The sequence below is a fragment of the Coffea eugenioides genome, chromosome 10, assembly GCF_003713205.1.
Source record: "Coffea eugenioides isolate CCC68of chromosome 10, Ceug_1.0, whole genome shotgun sequence".
Classification (NCBI taxonomy): Eukaryota; Viridiplantae; Streptophyta; class Magnoliopsida; order Gentianales; family Rubiaceae; genus Coffea; species Coffea eugenioides.
The window spans coordinates 33897615-33915365 of NC_040044.1; the positions used below are offsets into that span (position 1 = coordinate 33897615).

Genomic DNA, 17751 nt, shown 5'->3' on the forward strand with positions numbered 1-17751 from the left:
TCTCTACTAATAACCTTAATGATAAAGTTGTTCTAATTTAAATTGACTTTTACCATATTTTGCTACCCATTAAAAAGTCTGATATTATTCTTTGGAATAATTTTAGAAACTTCCCATCAAGTTTCTGACAACTTCACTGTCTCCCTTAAGATTTAAGAAATATTACAAACCTCCCATAATTCATACGTTTTTAAAACGTCAGTCCAAGTCAGAAAATTGATAATAAAATATTATTAATTTTAGACAAATGCCTTTTAGACATCTAGTATCATTAATTTTCTTTAAATATTATCTTTGACTTATTATAAGTTAAATCCTTTGATTAGGGTTTGGTAACAACTTATTCCAAGTACTAAAGACATACACACATGCCTCTTGATGCTTAATCATTGATCAAATTTCACATATGAAGGCTATAAAAGACAATTATACCCTCAAATAGTTAATTCTTTTCTTACTATTGTGCTGGCAAATACTTGCATTTATCTTTCTTATTTCTTCTTTTTTTTTCTTTTTTATCCTAAAAAATAATTTATTCTCATCTTTTGAAAGGTGTTTAATCATTATCTAGTATTATAAGAAATTTTAATCTATTTAGTAGAAATATTTAATATAATTTCTATTTTATATTGAACACCTATTATCATGCATTAATTCTTCATAAAATGAATATTAAAAGTTTAGTAAAACTATTTCACTTATAACTTTTTAATTTTTTTTTCTTCTTTATTCTTATTAGTAATTTTTTTATGCATATGGCTATTTTGTTATGAAAAATATGTTATCATTAAATATCAACTTATGAAATCAACAAGTATATATTTTTAAAAAATAGCTTATACAATTTCTATCTTGTTATCAATGCCTAATTAGTATCACAAATTAGTAAATTTAAGAATCATAAACTATGAAGAATAAGAAAAGAAATTGCTGCATGATCATTCAATACCACATCATATATCCTCTATGTATTTAGAATAGATTTTATCAACTTGATTTTTCTGTGATGTCAAATAGTAGTCTAAGTGTCTAACTACATAACTTCTATTGTTTTGTTTAGCTATAGAATTTGTTTTTGCTTTGTCTAATTCGAATGATGTGAGGTAATGCCTGCATATATAAATGTTTGAACTTTCAATGTTTATCTTATTATCGATGCCTCTATTTTTATTCAAAATTAATACATCACCCAAATTTGAGTAATTACATATTAAACAAGAAAACAACGATAGGTGCATTATTCTTAATAAAATAATTAGAAATTGGGTTGCATCAAGGAAGGAAGAAGAAAAGAAAATGAAAGAGACACAAAGAAGAAGAAAAAGAAAAAAATTAAGAGCAGGGAGTTAAAAGAAATAGATAAGGTAAAGGACAACATATTAGTAGAGCGCATTAATTAGTCAACAAGGAACAAATAATTTAGATAGTAATTACTAACTCCTAATTATATGAGACCAATTTGTAATCAAGTCTAAATTAGCTATATCAACTTAAGGTTGGGTATAAGAGTGCTTTTTACCGTTGGTGATATCAGCTCCCAATTGATTGATATGAGAGGTATCAGGTATGTGATTATTTTAAAAGTTAAGGGGAGAAAAATAAAATTATTAAAAATATCAGGGGAGGTTTCTGAAATTATCCCTTTTTTCTTTTGTATCTCCGGCATCCAGCGGTGAAGGCGGGAACAAATCGCCCAATTCCCTCCATTTTCTCTCTCTACACAAATAAAACAAATAAACTGCGATGGATGTGAAAAAACAGAATCGGGTTTTCTAAATATTTTCTCTAAACCCCCAAATTCCAATTCTAGAAACCCTAATTTCGTAAATCTCAGAATTCATCTATCTGGTTGGCCAATTCAATGGCGGATCAAGCTGAAACAGCCGCTGTCGGGGATCTTCCGCCGGCACCGTCGCCGGCAATAGCATCATGTGTACGGCGTAAGTTGGTGCAATCTACACTGTTCCCAGTCACCAAAAAAGAGCAAATTTTGAGAGATGATGAGTGTAAAGGAGAAGAAGAAGACGATGGAAACGAGGATGATGAAGAAGAAGAGGACTGGGGTAGTAGCAGTAAGAAAAGGAAGGTAAATTCATCAAAGAAAAAGGCGAATAATAGTAATTCGAGGACTACGCCGCGATCTAGAGCTTCCAAGAAGGTTCAGATTTTATTACTTTAGTTAATTTCACTCGTGATATTGCCTAATTAGGTAAGTTTCTGTAATCTGGGTGGAATGCATTTCAGAAAATTAGAAATAAATGATTTCTACTTTCTACTTGAAATAGAAAAGATATATAAAAGCATTGCTGCCTTTTTTTTTTTTTTTTTACATATGGTCGAATTGTAAAATATAGTGATGCTTAAGTTGATTTTAAGTTCAATTTGATATATCCAATTGAGAATTCTAAGGAAATTTGTGGAAGTGCAATTTAGCACTAAGTTTTATTTTCCCTTATTTTTCCAAAATTGAGGATTTTGCAGTTAATTCTGGATGTACTTAGTCCAAAGAGTTATAAGTTAGTCCTACTCGGCTAGGCATCACTCAGGCGAAACTTAATTGGAATTTGAGAAGGGTGGGGGAAGAGGAAATTCAAGAATGTAGATTATTTACAGCGTTTGATTTGTGTTAACACCTGTTATATTCAAAATTTGGGTTGAGGAATATAGGGGTTTTATAACATCTAATTCATGAAAAAATGCACAATAACAGAATGACCTTTTGGTCAATCTTGCTTGGTCAAAGACTGACCTTTTGGGTTCGGATGCATCTTTTAACAAATGAACAAATGATTATGTGCATCTATAGATTGTTTATTTTCACAGTGCTCGTAGTTTTAATTCTATCTTGTGAGGGATATCTAACTTGGGATATATAAATGTGTATATATATAGTTCTTAGAAGTTTTGTATTATTGGAAATATCTACCTGCCTGTCTTTGTTCTCTTTCTCTTCATTACATTGTTGCAGCTGGTTATTTCCAACCTTTTTGCTGAACTTATTTTTTCTCTTATACTTGTTGAGTCCTCATTCTTTTTCTGGCTAATATTTTTTGGAAATCTATGTTTTCACATGTATGGTAGTTCTTAAGAGAGTTAACAGCAAGTGATCTGTTATGGAAGAGCTGAGTTTGTTGTCTAGATAAGTAACTTACGTTTTTTGTCAAGTATCAGGTAATCCAAACCTTTTGGTTAACTTTTTTGAGAATTAATTAGAATTGTGTATGACCAAGAAATAATTTAGAAATTTTGATATTGGGGTTTCTCAAAGTGTTAGCTTGGGAAAATTCTTAAACAATGTGCCTATTTGCAATACTTAGGCATGCAAAGGAACAAATTATGGTTTTTTCTTTTGGGCCTTGACATATACTCTTTGTGACATTGAATTAGGGAATATACATAGAGGAAAGCAAGTCTTTCTAGGAATTTATGTAATTTCAAGGGTTGGTACTGAAAGAAAAAATTTTATGATTTTCTTCAGTATCTGATATTTTTTCCTTTCCTCACGTGGAAAAATCACTTTTAAACTTTTTTATTTTGAGGGTAAATGAGAATCTTCAGTTTACTTGTAGTCCTTGATATGAAGCTTATGATTTTTGGTCAAATTTGCATCTCTTTATCATAAATTTTTATGCCACCAGTAACTGACATGGACTAATCAAAATCTTTAAAATGAGGGTGCCCCTATGTCAAATTGTTGTTCCTTCTTTTATCAGCTCCTACTATTCTGGAAGAATTCATTAGGCATATTAGTTTCAGATGAAAGTGGGAAACATGTGGAGTCACCAAATTTGGTTCGAAGTCAAGGAGGCAGTATGGAACATTACGGTGGACTACCTTTCTTAGCTTAGCAAATGAATTGCCTAAGAAGAAGTAATGCTTTATGTTTAAGGTTTTCTAGATACAGAGAATGGACAGTTTTTGGCTCTGATCATATGGAAAAATATTGATCTTTGTGTAGATCCAAGCATTTGGTGTCAAAAGTACGTCTGCGGAAAGGAATTAAAATTTTTCTTGTAAACTGTGGATCACTAATTTTTAGGACAGGGATTGCAAATTTCTTACAGTTTTTTGTTCCTCTTTAAAACCACTCCTCTCCTTGGGGGAAGGACCAAATGAAAAAGAAAGATTGGGAAGAAAACAAAAATAAATTTCCCATTACAAGAATCAGAAGTACAAAAATTTGAAGAATACTTTAAGAATTGGTATTCAATAGAACAAAGCAAAAAGCATATTCTCTTGTGGTTTTCTATTAGTCTTCATTACATGTTTAAGACTCCATCTGAGCTTAATTTTACTTGGCTTACATGATATTATGCTAAGCAAAATCTAAGGTAATAACATTTCACTCTAATATCTCTAGTTGAAATCAAGTGATGACATTCCTTTTTCCTCATTTTGTTTTAGGTTTATTATCTTATCATTACTTTTTGCCTGTATCATGACCAAAAAGGCTGCCTTACTATAATAACTTTTGTATAATTCAAGCTGGTATTTGCTTCTGCTATCAGGTAGTGCTAAACGGAAAAGAAATCTCAAGTAAGAAAGTAGATGATGGAGATTCTCCTGTTACCATTAGTAAGTGGGTACTTTCATATTAATTAGACTAATCTTTATTTTCATGTCCCATCCCCTGTCAGAAAGAAAGAAAGAAAGATAAAAGAATATACAGGTCACTTGTTTCTTTTTAGATGATGTTACGCATTCTTAAATATCAGAATCTGGAAAATATAAAAGCATTAGAAGTAATGCCATACTTTCTACATTTCTTGCAGAGTCTGACTTCTTTATGAAGAGCTCAGAGAAAGTGAACCAGAAGAAACAGCAAGACGAGCGGCTCTCTGATTTTTCATGTCAAGAAAATGATAAACCCTCAAATTCTCCTAATAGTATGTTCTACAATTTTTTTTTATATATCATCTTACTTTCTTGAGCCTGGAAGCTGTCTAGGCTAGGCAGAAGATATTGTTAACATTTAATCATTTCAATATGTTAGACTATATAAGCTTTATAAATATAGTTCCTGTCGATGCTAAAGTTGTGTAACAATTATTTGCAACCTCAGGGAGTTGGAGAGGTTCATGTGAATGAGTTTTTTTGGGTACTAAGTGTAGATCCCTAATTTTTACAATTGAGGGAGGTGGTTATTCTGTAATTTGGGCTGATTTTGGAGAAGAATGAGTTTGATAGGTTTTGGGCAAAACCTACTGCCTACCCTTTATAATGTGAGGGTAGGGCTTTTCTTCTGAGTTTAATCTAATTTGGAGAGTAATAATTCTGTATAAGTTTTCAGACCAATTGAGAAAACTGTTATGGTGCAGATTCTGATTTATAACATAGGGGGAAAATATCATATTTCACTAAGGTTGTCAAAGCTAGCTACTTGAAGTCACAGATAGAACTCACTATGCAGTCAGTTGGACATAGGATTGAGTTGGGGCATTTGTTTTCCTTACTTTGAAATTTTTCTCCAAACCACATTGCCTCACAAAACAGTTAAAGTTTTACAAACTCTCCTTTCTAAAAATGCATTGGACATATTCAAAATCATATGTCTATAGATGGATAAGTATATTTTAGTTGAAGGAGAACAAATTTAAAACAGACATTTGAGGTTCATATTAGATGCACTTCTAAGATGACTATCTAACTTGAAGAATGATGCCACAAGCAGCCACAGGTTTTGGCTCAGCCATTAGATACAGTATAATGTCTAGTGAATGTCCTGTACATGGCTGGAAGTAAGGCCTGACTTGTTCCATAGCCTGAGATTGTCCAGATGAAAGAAAACTGTAATTCAGGTGGCGTCATTTACCAAAAATCAGAGGCATTCGTTCACTAATCTGCTGGTAGAAATTTCAAGGTAAATGACTAGGAATACTCATCCGAAGGCAAAGGTAAATGGTCGGGATTCATTGAGAAAGGATTTCATTCTGTTTTATACACATCGATATATGGTGATTGTTGCATATCTTCAATAATTTGTGGCAAAAGTTTGAAAGTGATGTTCACATGTATCATGAAATAATCCGATCACATGCTGGTGTTTTCATTGCAATGATACTGGGATTATGTACCTTGTAACATCTTTTAGAGTATTGTAAAATGTCTTTTGCGAGTTGGATGGCAGTTTGTGCTCTCTCATTGCATCTCTTGAGTGGTCTGCTTTTTTTATTTTTCCCTTCTTTATTTGAAGATGACTGCATTGTGAACTCTAAATTGGTTCTAAAAGTAAAAATATAGGAGCATTGAAGGACACCAGGATTCCTATTTCCTAAAGAAGAATAGGAAGGTAGATGAATGGAATTGTTTGAAAAATGTTTTTTTGACGATTAGTTAATTTTCATTTTCTGTTCTTGCAAGTTTGATGCAGTAAAGGTAATGGTGGATAAACTAGAGTTTTGTTTTAAAGATGAGCAAATTGGATTTTAACCCGCTTTGTGAGGTAATGAATGGATTGAAAGTTTTTGACCATCATTTGTTTAAGTTTTCAACCCCCTGCAGAAGTAGGACTAGTTTAATTTTGGTCTTTGCTTGAGTTAATGGTAATAGCATATCTTACTTTATCATGGAAAATTTGCTCCAGCAAATGGCTAATGACTGTTCATTGAATATTTTTGTAGAAGATGAGAGAACTCCTTCAAAACTTACAAGGCAGAATGGCTTCATCGTGGAGAAACCAAAGACAAAAAAAACTACACCAAAGAAAAAATTGGCGAACAGTGACTTGAATGAGACATTGTCTAAGAAAACATCTTCTGATACTATGTTAGATGGGCCTACACTGCAATCCATTCCCAATCTTAGATTAGAGGCAAAAATGACCACTCAGGTTTGTCGAAGTTTTTTATCTGTTTAATATATAAGAATGGTCTTTGTTCTTCTTTTGTCTGCATTAACTTTGCTTTTCCTCATATGTATCATTTGCATCTTCCTGTTACTACATTGTTCTATCCAAGTCGTTAGCTAGCATGTCTAATCAATCTTTGCTGGCTATTTTGTAGAAAATGTTCCTTGATAGAATTATTAGTAATGAACACTGAAAGAAAGTTCATGCACCAATAAATGATGAAAATGGGAGGCCAATGGATTGTTTTGGTAACAGCATCACCCAATAGCACGCGCATTGATAAAAAAAATCCTTTCATTTCATTTTCATTTGTCCTGTTTGGCTATTGTTTAGTGGTATGTGAATGATTACATGTACTGTCACCTATTTATTGTAACACAAGTTGTTTAGATTCTAAGTATGTCCCCTTTATTTTCAGGAAAATTCACGTTTATTTGCAGGAAAGCAAATACATCCATTTTTCTCATTACATAAGGCAAGTAAAAGAAACCAGGAGATAATTGATCTGGAGGATCCGTGTTGTTCTTCTGAAAGAAAGGACGCCAACCTTAGTTTCAACCCTATTCATGTATTTGACATGGTTGAGGTATATCATTCTTTTTTTGCCATTTTTGAAGTAGTTTTAATATCCTCAAATCAATTATGTTATCCACCTACATGGATTTAAGACTTTGGATGGATGCAGGATGGTTCCCACTGCCTTGATTGGAGGAATTGGTCGTTTTCTGAGGGAAATCTCAGCAGCATCAATTCTCATCTGGAAGATAACTTGTTATCACTTTATGATCAACGTGTAAACTCCTTACAGTTTGATGACTTCTCAAGACATTCTTTCCCAAGCAGTGGATTGACATGCCAAAACAACATTTCTCTGGATAAATGCCCTATTACACTCGATGAGGTCCTTAATTTTCTCTTTACATTTATGTATTATCCCAATGCCTCTGATAAACATTATAGAGACTGATAGGTGGAAGGGGTGGATGTTGGAGAGTTTTGATTTCGAAAGTCTAGCTTCCTAAGTTGACAATATTTATACCAAAATTGCAGAGTTTTTCTTTTAAACCACAACTTGTGCATCTCTAACTGTCCTCTTCTTTCATTTTAAAAGAAGCCCCTTTAGTTTGGCAGATGAGAAGGAAATTTTGTGATATTTTCTTTAGTTTACTGCAGCTTAAATTCATTATGTGTTAATGAATGGTATGCAAACTCTCATGACATTCACGAAATTGGCAGGAGGGTGAAGTTGGCAGAACTAATTGTGTCCAAGCATCTTCTAGTTGTGTAACATTCGGGGCTGAGTGGCAGGGCAAGTTTGTTCAGCAAGGGTGAGGATCTTATTTCTTTCTGCAATTTATATACTGGATATTTCTGAAAAATATGCACTTATATTGCAACTTCAACTGGTTGACTAAGACTTATTTCTGGATCAACTAAACCCACGAACCGCCCCCCCCCCCCCCCAAAAAAAAAAGGACTCAGCAAAATGGATAATGCTAACATTTTCTGGTCATCACAAATGTACTATTTTTAGGACAGCTCAATAAGATTTCTAATTTCTAATCTAGTTGGATGTAGTACATGTGTCTGCATCTCTACGTGACCCATGTTCTGTATCTTGTCTTCACTTGTCTCTTAGTTAGGTCCAATTTTGATCTTATGATTTCAAGCCATCTTCTTTTTTCCCCTTGTGTTGTTTTTTTGTGTAAACTTGTTCTTTCTTGATTAGAAATGCTAACGTTTTCTGGTCATCACAAATGTACTATTTTTAGGACAGCTCAATAGGATTTCTAATCTAGTTTGATGTAGTACATGTGCCTGCATCTGTACGTGACCCATGTTCTGTATCTTGTCTTCACTTGTCTCTTATTTAGGTCCAATTTTGATCTTGTGATTTCAAGCCATCTTCTTTTTTCCCCTTGTGTTGTTTTTTTTATGTAAACTTGTTCTTTCTTGAGTTTGCACGGTTGTTTAGAGGCAGAAAAAGGGCAAAGATGTTACTGCTTAACTGATAATGCTATTATTAAACAATGGTGTAGCTTCATGGTTGATGTCAAGTATGGCAAAAATAAATAAATAACCGAAGGTTGTATCATCTCATGTATGATTTTGCTGTATATTTGTGCTGTTGGATTGGCACTGTTGTCTTCTTGTGCTATTTCTATCATCCTCGATGAGTTTTTTTTTAATCATAGTATCAGATAAAAGTGCTTACTTGGAATGTATCTAATTATCACACAGTTCTTCCAATCGGCCAGAGAATTGCTTATGGACAGACAAATATCAGCCTAGAAGGGCTGCACAGGTGAGCTATCTTATAAATTGGTGTTTGTATCATTATTGATTTCCGAAACCAATTCTGTTTTTCGAACTTCAATGATTTAATTTCTCATATCATGTTATACTTTATAATGTCCCAGTTCATTTGTCTGCAGATATGTGGCAATGATGAAGCAGTTAAGTTTATTAGTCAGTGGCTATATCTATGGCATGAGAAAGGTTCTCAAAGTGGCAAAAGTTCCTTCCATGATGAGCAAACAGTTGGCGAAGACATTGATTACTCCTCTCATCAAAGTGACACTGATTCTGAGAATATAGATGAAGAAACCTCTTTGAAGAATGTCCTCCTAGTTACGGGGCCAGTTGGGGTATCTAACTTTATATGCAATGAGCAATCAGCAATGATTTCTTTTGGTTGATTACCACCCTGATAATCATATATGGAAAGTAGATTTATGAACTATTATAAACTTGACACCGCTAAAAGGGAATCAATATGATTTAAAAGTCCTCTTAGTGGTCTGATAGCAAGTATCACATGACATCCAGTTGAAACATGTTAATGCTAGATTTTTTTTTGTCATATTTTTTCTCAAACACCAATATCCTTCAACGTATAACATGTATGTAATATGGGGAGAATCACATTAGCCCGGTCAATTTATGTGTGAATCATTCTTGTGCTAGCTACATGTATTGCGTCCTCTTAAACTGATATATTATTGCTATATGTTAGTTACATTTCTTATTTTGCAGACATCAAATGGGAAATGAAATCGAGCTGTCATTTTAGAAAGAGTCACTTTTAAATTTTCTGTTCTTCATGGGTTGTTTCATTGAGAATTTTCCTTATCTTATACATTTTCAGAGCAAAGTTTTTACATGAAAAGTACCTTTCTTCTTGCCAACATGAGTTTGCATAAGATCAAACAAGTACAATAGCATTTAAATGTCGTTGTAAATTTGTTCTACAACCTTTCTGAAGTTAAGAGAAAGATTGCATTCTATTTGAAAAAGAATTTCAGTTCTGTTTGTTCGTGAGTATCATTTAGTATTGGAAGTATTGCCCTTTGGAACTATTAGATTGTTTTTTAAAATGTTATTTTCCTTACCATTAGTCATTTGATTTGGCATGGATTAAGTGTTAATTTCCATCTGCATCTATTTTAAACTCCTACTGTTTCAGAAGAAGCAGTAATGAATCTAGACTTGGTCACGTGATTGCTGATGTCTGTTTCAACTACTTACACCCTGCCTACAGAATTCCTGACATTGTTTTTCTCATGATGGCATCCACTTTAATTTTGAGGATTTCATGTGAATCTTGAGGAGAGTATCTATTATGATATGGCCCATAATGATAGGTTTTATCTCCTAATGCCCTTTTCTGTTAAATCCTTTCTGTAACATGATAAAGTGTTTCTAAAATCTCCCTATTGTGCTCATTTATGCTTTTTTGAGAAATTGGTGCATAAAGTGGTATACATTCATAGACTCGATATCTATGTATTACATAATTGTGGATCTTTTCTTAATTGAAGTTTTCGTTCTTTTAACCTAGAGTGGGAAATCTGCTGCCATCTATGCCTGTGCGGAAGAGCAAGGTTTTCAAGTTCTTGAGGTACTTTTGCAAATATATTAATCTGATGAAAGAAACATGTCAATTAAGTTATTGGTGGTAATTACTTGAATTGTTAAAGCATTTCCTGATACTCAGGCGCAGATCTTTCTGTTATTTGTGTACGGAGTTTTAATCATTCTCAAAATTCAGTGCATGCATGAGGCAACTGAATCTCTAAGATATTAAAGCATCTTAACAGACTCCTCCTAGTTAGAAACTTAGAAGCTCACAATCTAGATTGCCAGCTGATTAGAACCAGACTTTAAATTGGAACAGCTTTTGTGCTCCAATAGATTGACTGCCTGATACTTCCATGTATTATGTACACATGAAACCTTGTGCACAAGTCCATCCCAATTGCTTGTCACAGAGTTAGCTGAAATGGTCTCCTTTTTGTGATCTATGTTTTGCTTAATCATTATATATAAACTTAAAGTGAGAGTCTTATGGTTGACATCTGCCGATGACAATATCAGTTTAAAATTGAAAATCCATCACTTTTGTTATCTTTCCAGGTCAATGCATCAGATTGGCGTAGTGGAGCCCTTGTGAAGCACAGATTTGGGGAGGCTCTAGGGTCACACTGGCTTCAACAGTATGTCTCTCTTACATAACTGCTTTTAAACTATTCATCTTGTTTGTCTAAAGCACATTGTTCTTTTTGTAAGTTCTGGAACTGGGCTTGCATGCTTTTCTTGCATTTGAGATGTGCTCTAGTACATTGACATGTTTTATACCAATCCCTTTTATGGTTGATCTCTGGATATTTTGATAACCTTTCATCGTTCATTCAGCAATGGAGTACCTGCTTTCACTCTAGTATTACAAATTTTTATCTCGACAATCTGGAAATGATAGCTGTACTATTATCTTATGCATCTGCATCAAAAATTACTGTGATACGTTGTATATCCCCTCCATGGAGCCAGAATGTTGTGGAGATTAACTTCCACTTGGAATGGACTGAAATACTTGGTATGGTGGGTATCCACTGGGTAAAGTTATATTTCGAAATTGGTAATGCAATTCTAAATTAGCATTTTTGTTTTTAAATCTGTTAGCATGCTTTCTTTTGCTATTATTATCTATTTGAATTTGTCTTTAATATTTTACTATTTCTCGTAAAAGCTATGACTGTCCTGCTATAGTTGTATAGTTTGATGAAGCTATTCAGAATTTAATAGTTCAACAACTCTTAAATAATTTGCCTTTTGTCTCAGTAAAGTGGATAATACAGCTAGTTCGGACAAAAAATATCTATCAAAGTCTTCCCCGGAAATTATTGAGGTGACAAAAGGGTCTGAGGATGAAGTTGTAGAACTGATACCGCTATCTGATGAAGATGATCCTCAACTAATTTGCAATGGGAATAGCATTCTTGACTGTCAAAATGAAATTAAGACTTTGATTCTTTTTGAGGATGTGGATGCTACTCTCAGTGAAGATCATGGTTTTTTATCCACAATACAGCAACTTGCACAGACTGCAAAGCGCCCAATGATTTTGACTGCAAACAGTAAGAGAGCTTTCTAGTTGAACTTTGTGTTTTTTGTTCGTAATTTCTTTCATAAGTTAATTGTATTTCTTGTACACACATGCCAGATTACAATCCTATCCTGCCAAACAATTTAGACAGGTTGGAGGTGTCTTTTAAAATGCCTTCACCAGCGGAGCTCCTTGGGCTTGGACACATGGTATGATTGTTATCATTTTCCTATGATCTCCTGTAGTTAATAATCTTTATTGAGTAATATTGAATGTGAATCATGTTGATTTCCTTGTAGGTTTGTGCAGCAGAAAAAGCTGAAATTGAACCTTGGTTGATCAATCGTTTAATTGATTCTTGTCAAGGCGATATTCGTAAAACCATTATGTATCTTCAGTTTTGGTGCCAGGGTCAGAATTCAAAGAAAGGTAGTTGCATACATATGCACATGTTCCCCACATGTTTGTCATACGGTTCAACATAGTGACTGTCAAATTGATTAATCTTTCCTTGACCAAGCACATAGTTTAAGAGAAGTGCAGATACATCTAGACGAGGCTTGAGTGAATATAAATCAAAAGTTCCTGCACCGGACCTTAGGACTACAAGTCTTGATAAAAAATGCTAACTATATTTCTGCCAAAGAAGTAGGAGCATACGTTGTCGAATTTGGTAGCTAATGGCCATTGACTTTTAATAATGGACAATTGCTTTGATGTGAGAGAAGAAAGGAAATGATGTGAACAGAAATCCAAGAGAGGGAATTTAATACTATATATTAGTTGCTCAGGTATATGCACAATCAATTATTATACTTGCAAGAGCACATGGATTTCATTTTGCTCTGGATTTTATCCATTGATTAGCCTCATGTGTAGAGGTGCATTCTAAATTAAATGGTATAGTTTCATCAATTGAACAGCATCTCTTGATTTGTTTTTTCATTAACCATAATTTTCTGGACAAAGGAGGTGTTTGGTTAGACAGTGATCAGGTTAGTATGGAAGAATTAGATCCCATCCACGCCCCTATTAATGTGTCTTTTGGCAAACTTGGATATCCATAAAACGTGACTGGGCTTGAAACAATGTGTTTAGGAGTGTTCTTTAACAGTTAAAATGGGATCCGCACTAGCATGGGTTATAACATTATAAAGATGGCACCTTGCCACACTCCAATTATTGTTTTCTGAGGTTTAGGCACTCAGACCATGCTATCTTTAGTTAAAATGGACATCTCTATTGGTAGTCGTCAACTGCTGTGCACGTTAGATTGCAAAAAAGAACAGAATGACAAGATTTCATCTGCAAATGTTTCTGTTGTATAATTGTTTGATTCATGCTAGTTTAACCGTAATAAAAGCTTCATTTTGGCTCATGTCCAGGTACTGGATCACAGATAACATATAGTCCACTTCCATTTGACCTTGAAGCTGGGCATGAGGTACTACCGAAATTAATTCCTTGGGGCTGCCCTTCTCGGCTATCTGAAATTGTGGAGGAGGAGATTACCAAGTCGCTAGTGATGATGGAAGATAGGTATGGCTTAGTGGACATAATTGTAGAAGAAGAGCTGAACTGTGGGAAACCACATGCTAGTTCAAGGATTCAAAGTCATAAACTGGACCACATTGAGGTCAAGAAAGAAGCAATATTGAGCTTGCACTCTTCCATTTATGATGAAGATGATTTATTAGCTCAGCCTGATTGCAATTTGGAACTTTCCGATTTCTCTGGATCACCAGTTGCATTTTCCGGAAGCGTTAGGAGAAAACTTGGTGCTGTCATATCATCTGATTCGGAAGAGGAATATTTAGGTGATAATACTCCCACTCTTCTTGGCAGAGAATTTGGTGATCAAAAGAATGAAATTCAAGTTAGGAGAAAACTTGGTGCTGTTATGTCATCTGATTCTGAAGAGGAATATTTAGGTGATAATATTCCCACTCTTCTTGGCAGAGAATTTGGTGATCAAAAGAATGAAATGCAAGTTGTGAATAGCACATCTTCTCCACACTTATTTCCTATTGGAAGTTGCTGCCATCCAACTGATCAACTTACTCATGTTGAAGAAGACAAATTGAAGCATAGTGGTTCGACATGCTTAGAAAATGTTGTTTATTCGCATATGGATGGGGTGTGCAGGTCAGTTGACATGTCCAGTGTGCCAGAACCATCATTTGTCCCTGAGACTGAGTTTGGTGATCAAACAGACCTATTTTCTGTAGCAGTATCTTGCAGCCTCATGGAAGTAGATTCGATGAGTGAAAATTTATTACCAAGGCTCTCTTCCATTAAAGATGGAAAGTGCTGTACTCCACCATATGAGAACCAGGAAATGCTGAGCAATGATAGTGATATGCATAGGAAAACATTGAAGACAGAGGAGATAGGTGATTCTAACCTTGAACATGTAGAAGATGGCATAAGAGGACATCAAATGTTGGATGAATGTAGCCGCGTTGAGTTCAGTGGAGCTCCTAAGACCTTCAAGACACTAAAGCCTCATCAACAGGTTGATTTTGTAGAAGAAACATGGAGAAGACTGCGTGAGCGTAAAACAGATTTACAGCAGTATGTTACCCCTCAACAGAAAGAAGCTTTTCAAGCTCTAAAAGTTGCTTCCGGAATGAGTAAACTAATTTCTGAAGCTGATTCATTAGTTACTTTGTGCCAATCACAGATATGTGTAAGTATTGTACTTAATGTGCACTTCTTATTATATAATAGATCACGGATTCACTTTCCCCAGCTAATAATTATACAGGACTCCTTGGAGCCATCACTCTCGCCATGTGAGGAGTCGCAATTAGGTAGCTGGTATGATGACCATCTGCATATGTCATCAATTATGGCTCAACATGGCATATGCTTCTATGCTAAGGAAAGTCTTGCAGTGGGATCAAATCGTGACTCAGTGGATAGAGTGGATTTGGCTTGGGAGATGTTGTCATCCTCTACCAATGCAATGGCATTAGGGAGACTACTCAGTGTGGACAGGAAATTGACAGGAGGGACAGAAGAAAGGTCGGAGATGAGTCGCTGTTCCTTTAGAAGGTATAGAATTAGAAGGTCAGCCTTCCTTTTTATATAAGAGTGCTTATAGAATTTATTGTGATCAATAAGAAAATCTGGACAAATATTACTAGGCCTGCAGATTAGAATGAGTCATCCACAAATTCTTGTATCCTTTGGCTCTGCACTGAGATGTTATCAAATACCTAATGGCCAATCAGAGAGTTTATACTGGATATCCACATAGTGACAGAAAAAAAAGGGGGAAACGAACTCCTGGCCGGCAATACAAGTTAGTTGCAACAGATATATTCGTGTGCTCTCCAGACATAGGATAATCATGGGGAATTATCTGATTAAAGCAAGTTATGCAGTAAACGATGATGTGAAGGTCAACCAGAATCTAGTACAACTGTCAGCAATGAATGTCAGTTACCTTTATTGTTGTCAGGGCATCACTATACCTTAGAAAGTAATACTGTTTAGTGACTGCATAGTTTCAGCAGTAGCACCCATCTCTTCCTTAAATTGAACTCTCTTTTTTTTTTTTCGTGAATCATCATTAATGCAACATTTTTCCTACCTGTTTTCAGAATATATGACTGGCCTAACGTGTTTTTTGGTGCCTCTGAAGCAGGAAAATAGACTCGTGTCTTTACAATGTACTTGAGTCTGTAGTTCCCCCAAGGACGCATCTAGCCCTGCATGGTGATGCCTTTCATGAATATCTCTCGTCATTGAGCAAGGTCTCGAGATTGGAAGCTGGCCGTCTGGCTGAACTTGCTTCTAAGAGAGAACAAAGAAGGTATTTGCTATATTTGTTAGAATGCAACTTCAAACCTCAAAAGAAAAGATACAGCAGTGGCTTGATAAAGACATGCTCATATGGTTTTGCATTGGTATGTTGCAGGGCACGTATTGCACGGCATTACTTGAGTTCTGGCACATTTGTATTATGCCCTGAAGATATTTCATTGCTAAGTCAATATAACAGCTACAGAAAGTTTCTCCCCAACAGGGATATACATGGTTCAGATAAAGCTCTCTCTTGACAATTACCTTGCTGACATTGATATTTTTCTCTCGAACCTTCAAGTAGCCATGGCTCAGCACAGCTGTTGAAAATATTTAACAATTGGAGAGCAGTGTTCCATTACAAATGGAAAGGAAGGATGAAAGAAATCTGCCATCATATGGTTGTTATTAATCTTCTGATTTTTTGTAGGGAAAGTCAAAAACTGTTTAAAATAGCCATAGGGTACTAATTTCGTAGGAACAAGGGCCAAGTATCCTTGTTGTACATCTTTATAGATTTAGATCCTAATTTTAAAAGAAGATATAGTGGAAGTCATTACTTACAGATATCTAATAGTCATCTCTTATCCCAAATTTCACGTTCCTGATTGTGGCCCTGGATGTAAATGATGTGTTCTGCTCTCTCTCTATTGTTTTAATAGGATCATTCCTGCTGATACCATGCTGAATTCATTTTGGAGTACCCACAATGTTAAGTTGTGCCACAAATTGATATGTAGATTTGTTCTGAAGATTTTGTCAAATGATCCGAAGCTGTATTCTGCTCCAGGTTGAGGCAGATTTAACTCAGATGGATCGAGTATTTGAAATCTTGAACTCATACTACTATTTCTTTGGAGCTTGACTAAATTAGTCACAAACTTGAATTACCCGATAACCACCTAAAAATTAGAATTATGCTCATCTTTTTTTGTCTACAAAAGCTTGGGAAGAAGATCTTGTGATTAGCCTCGTTTGTTTTAGTGAAATTGCCAGATTTATTTTACACTTATTATGCAATATGATGTAGGCAATTGGTCAAAACTACCCTCTTAAAGATCATTCAGTACAACTCTTTCAATATCCAAATGCCTGGCATATCCTCCAAAAGGAATCATTTCTTTTTTTGGTTTTTTAAATCTCACGAATCTTAACCAGCCCAACTTAGCTCCCGGTTCATGGATATCAAAATACAAGAATTGAGTTCCATTCCTATCCTCTAACAAACTGTTCAATGTTTTCTCAAACTATTAGCAAACGGAAAAATTAAATTGCATATTTTTCATCATTTTAGTTAATCTAATTCCATTTTATTTATCTTTTATTTCTCCAGCTCCATCTAGGATGATTTTCTGCCTCTGACTGCAGCCTAGCACAAAAATGTAGCACTGTTGTATAACCAGATATTGCTTTCTTTTTTCAATTTTAATTATGGACAAGAAATGAAATGGGCTAACAATGTAGGTTGCTATTATTATTATTATTATTTTTTTGAAAAACAATTGAAGGCTTTCAATCATGTTAAATCTGTGGTTACAGCGTCAATCATGAAACGGGCTAACAAATGTAGGTTGTTATTTATTCAACTAGAATCCTGAGATTTAATGCATAGTGGTACAGTAATAATATGAGAAGAAGCAAAGGTCATATGCCTGCCACTATCTTCGGATAATCCTACAGCTTGTGTTGGACTACCAAATTGATTTGA

At 34.7% G+C, this 17751-nt stretch overlaps 1 protein-coding gene across 1 annotated transcript; it reads left to right on the forward strand.

Annotated features, from left to right (window-relative positions):
* The first annotated feature begins 1788 nt into the window (after nucleotides 1–1788).
* LOC113748774 lies at nucleotides 1789–16740 on the forward strand. The gene is made up of 18 exons (XM_027292322.1): nucleotides 1789–2158; nucleotides 4509–4575; nucleotides 4773–4886; nucleotides 6621–6829; nucleotides 7266–7433; nucleotides 7533–7748; nucleotides 8084–8175; nucleotides 9089–9152; nucleotides 9283–9495; nucleotides 10689–10748; nucleotides 11264–11343; nucleotides 11969–12264; nucleotides 12351–12442; nucleotides 12533–12662; nucleotides 13619–14922; nucleotides 15001–15290; nucleotides 15886–16053; nucleotides 16159–16740. The coding sequence occupies exons 1-18, from the start codon at nucleotides 1862–1864 to the stop codon at nucleotides 16298–16300; spliced, it is 4002 nt and encodes a 1333-aa protein (XP_027148123.1). The 5' UTR covers nucleotides 1789–1861; the 3' UTR covers nucleotides 16301–16740.
* The last annotated feature ends 1011 nt before the right edge of the window (nucleotides 16741–17751 follow it).

Coding starts and splice junctions, on each gene's coding strand:
- LOC113748774 (XM_027292322.1), top strand. CDS start 1,862: ATGGCGGATCAAGCTGAAACAGCCGCTGTCGGGGATCTTCCGCCGGCA. Junction 12,663..13,618: donor GGGTCAGAATTCAAAGAAAG/GTAGTTGCATAC, acceptor GCTCATGTCCAG/GTACTGGATCACAGATAACA. Junction 15,291..15,885: donor AGTCGCTGTTCCTTTAGAAG/GTATAGAATTAG, acceptor CCTCTGAAGCAG/GAAAATAGACTCGTGTCTTT.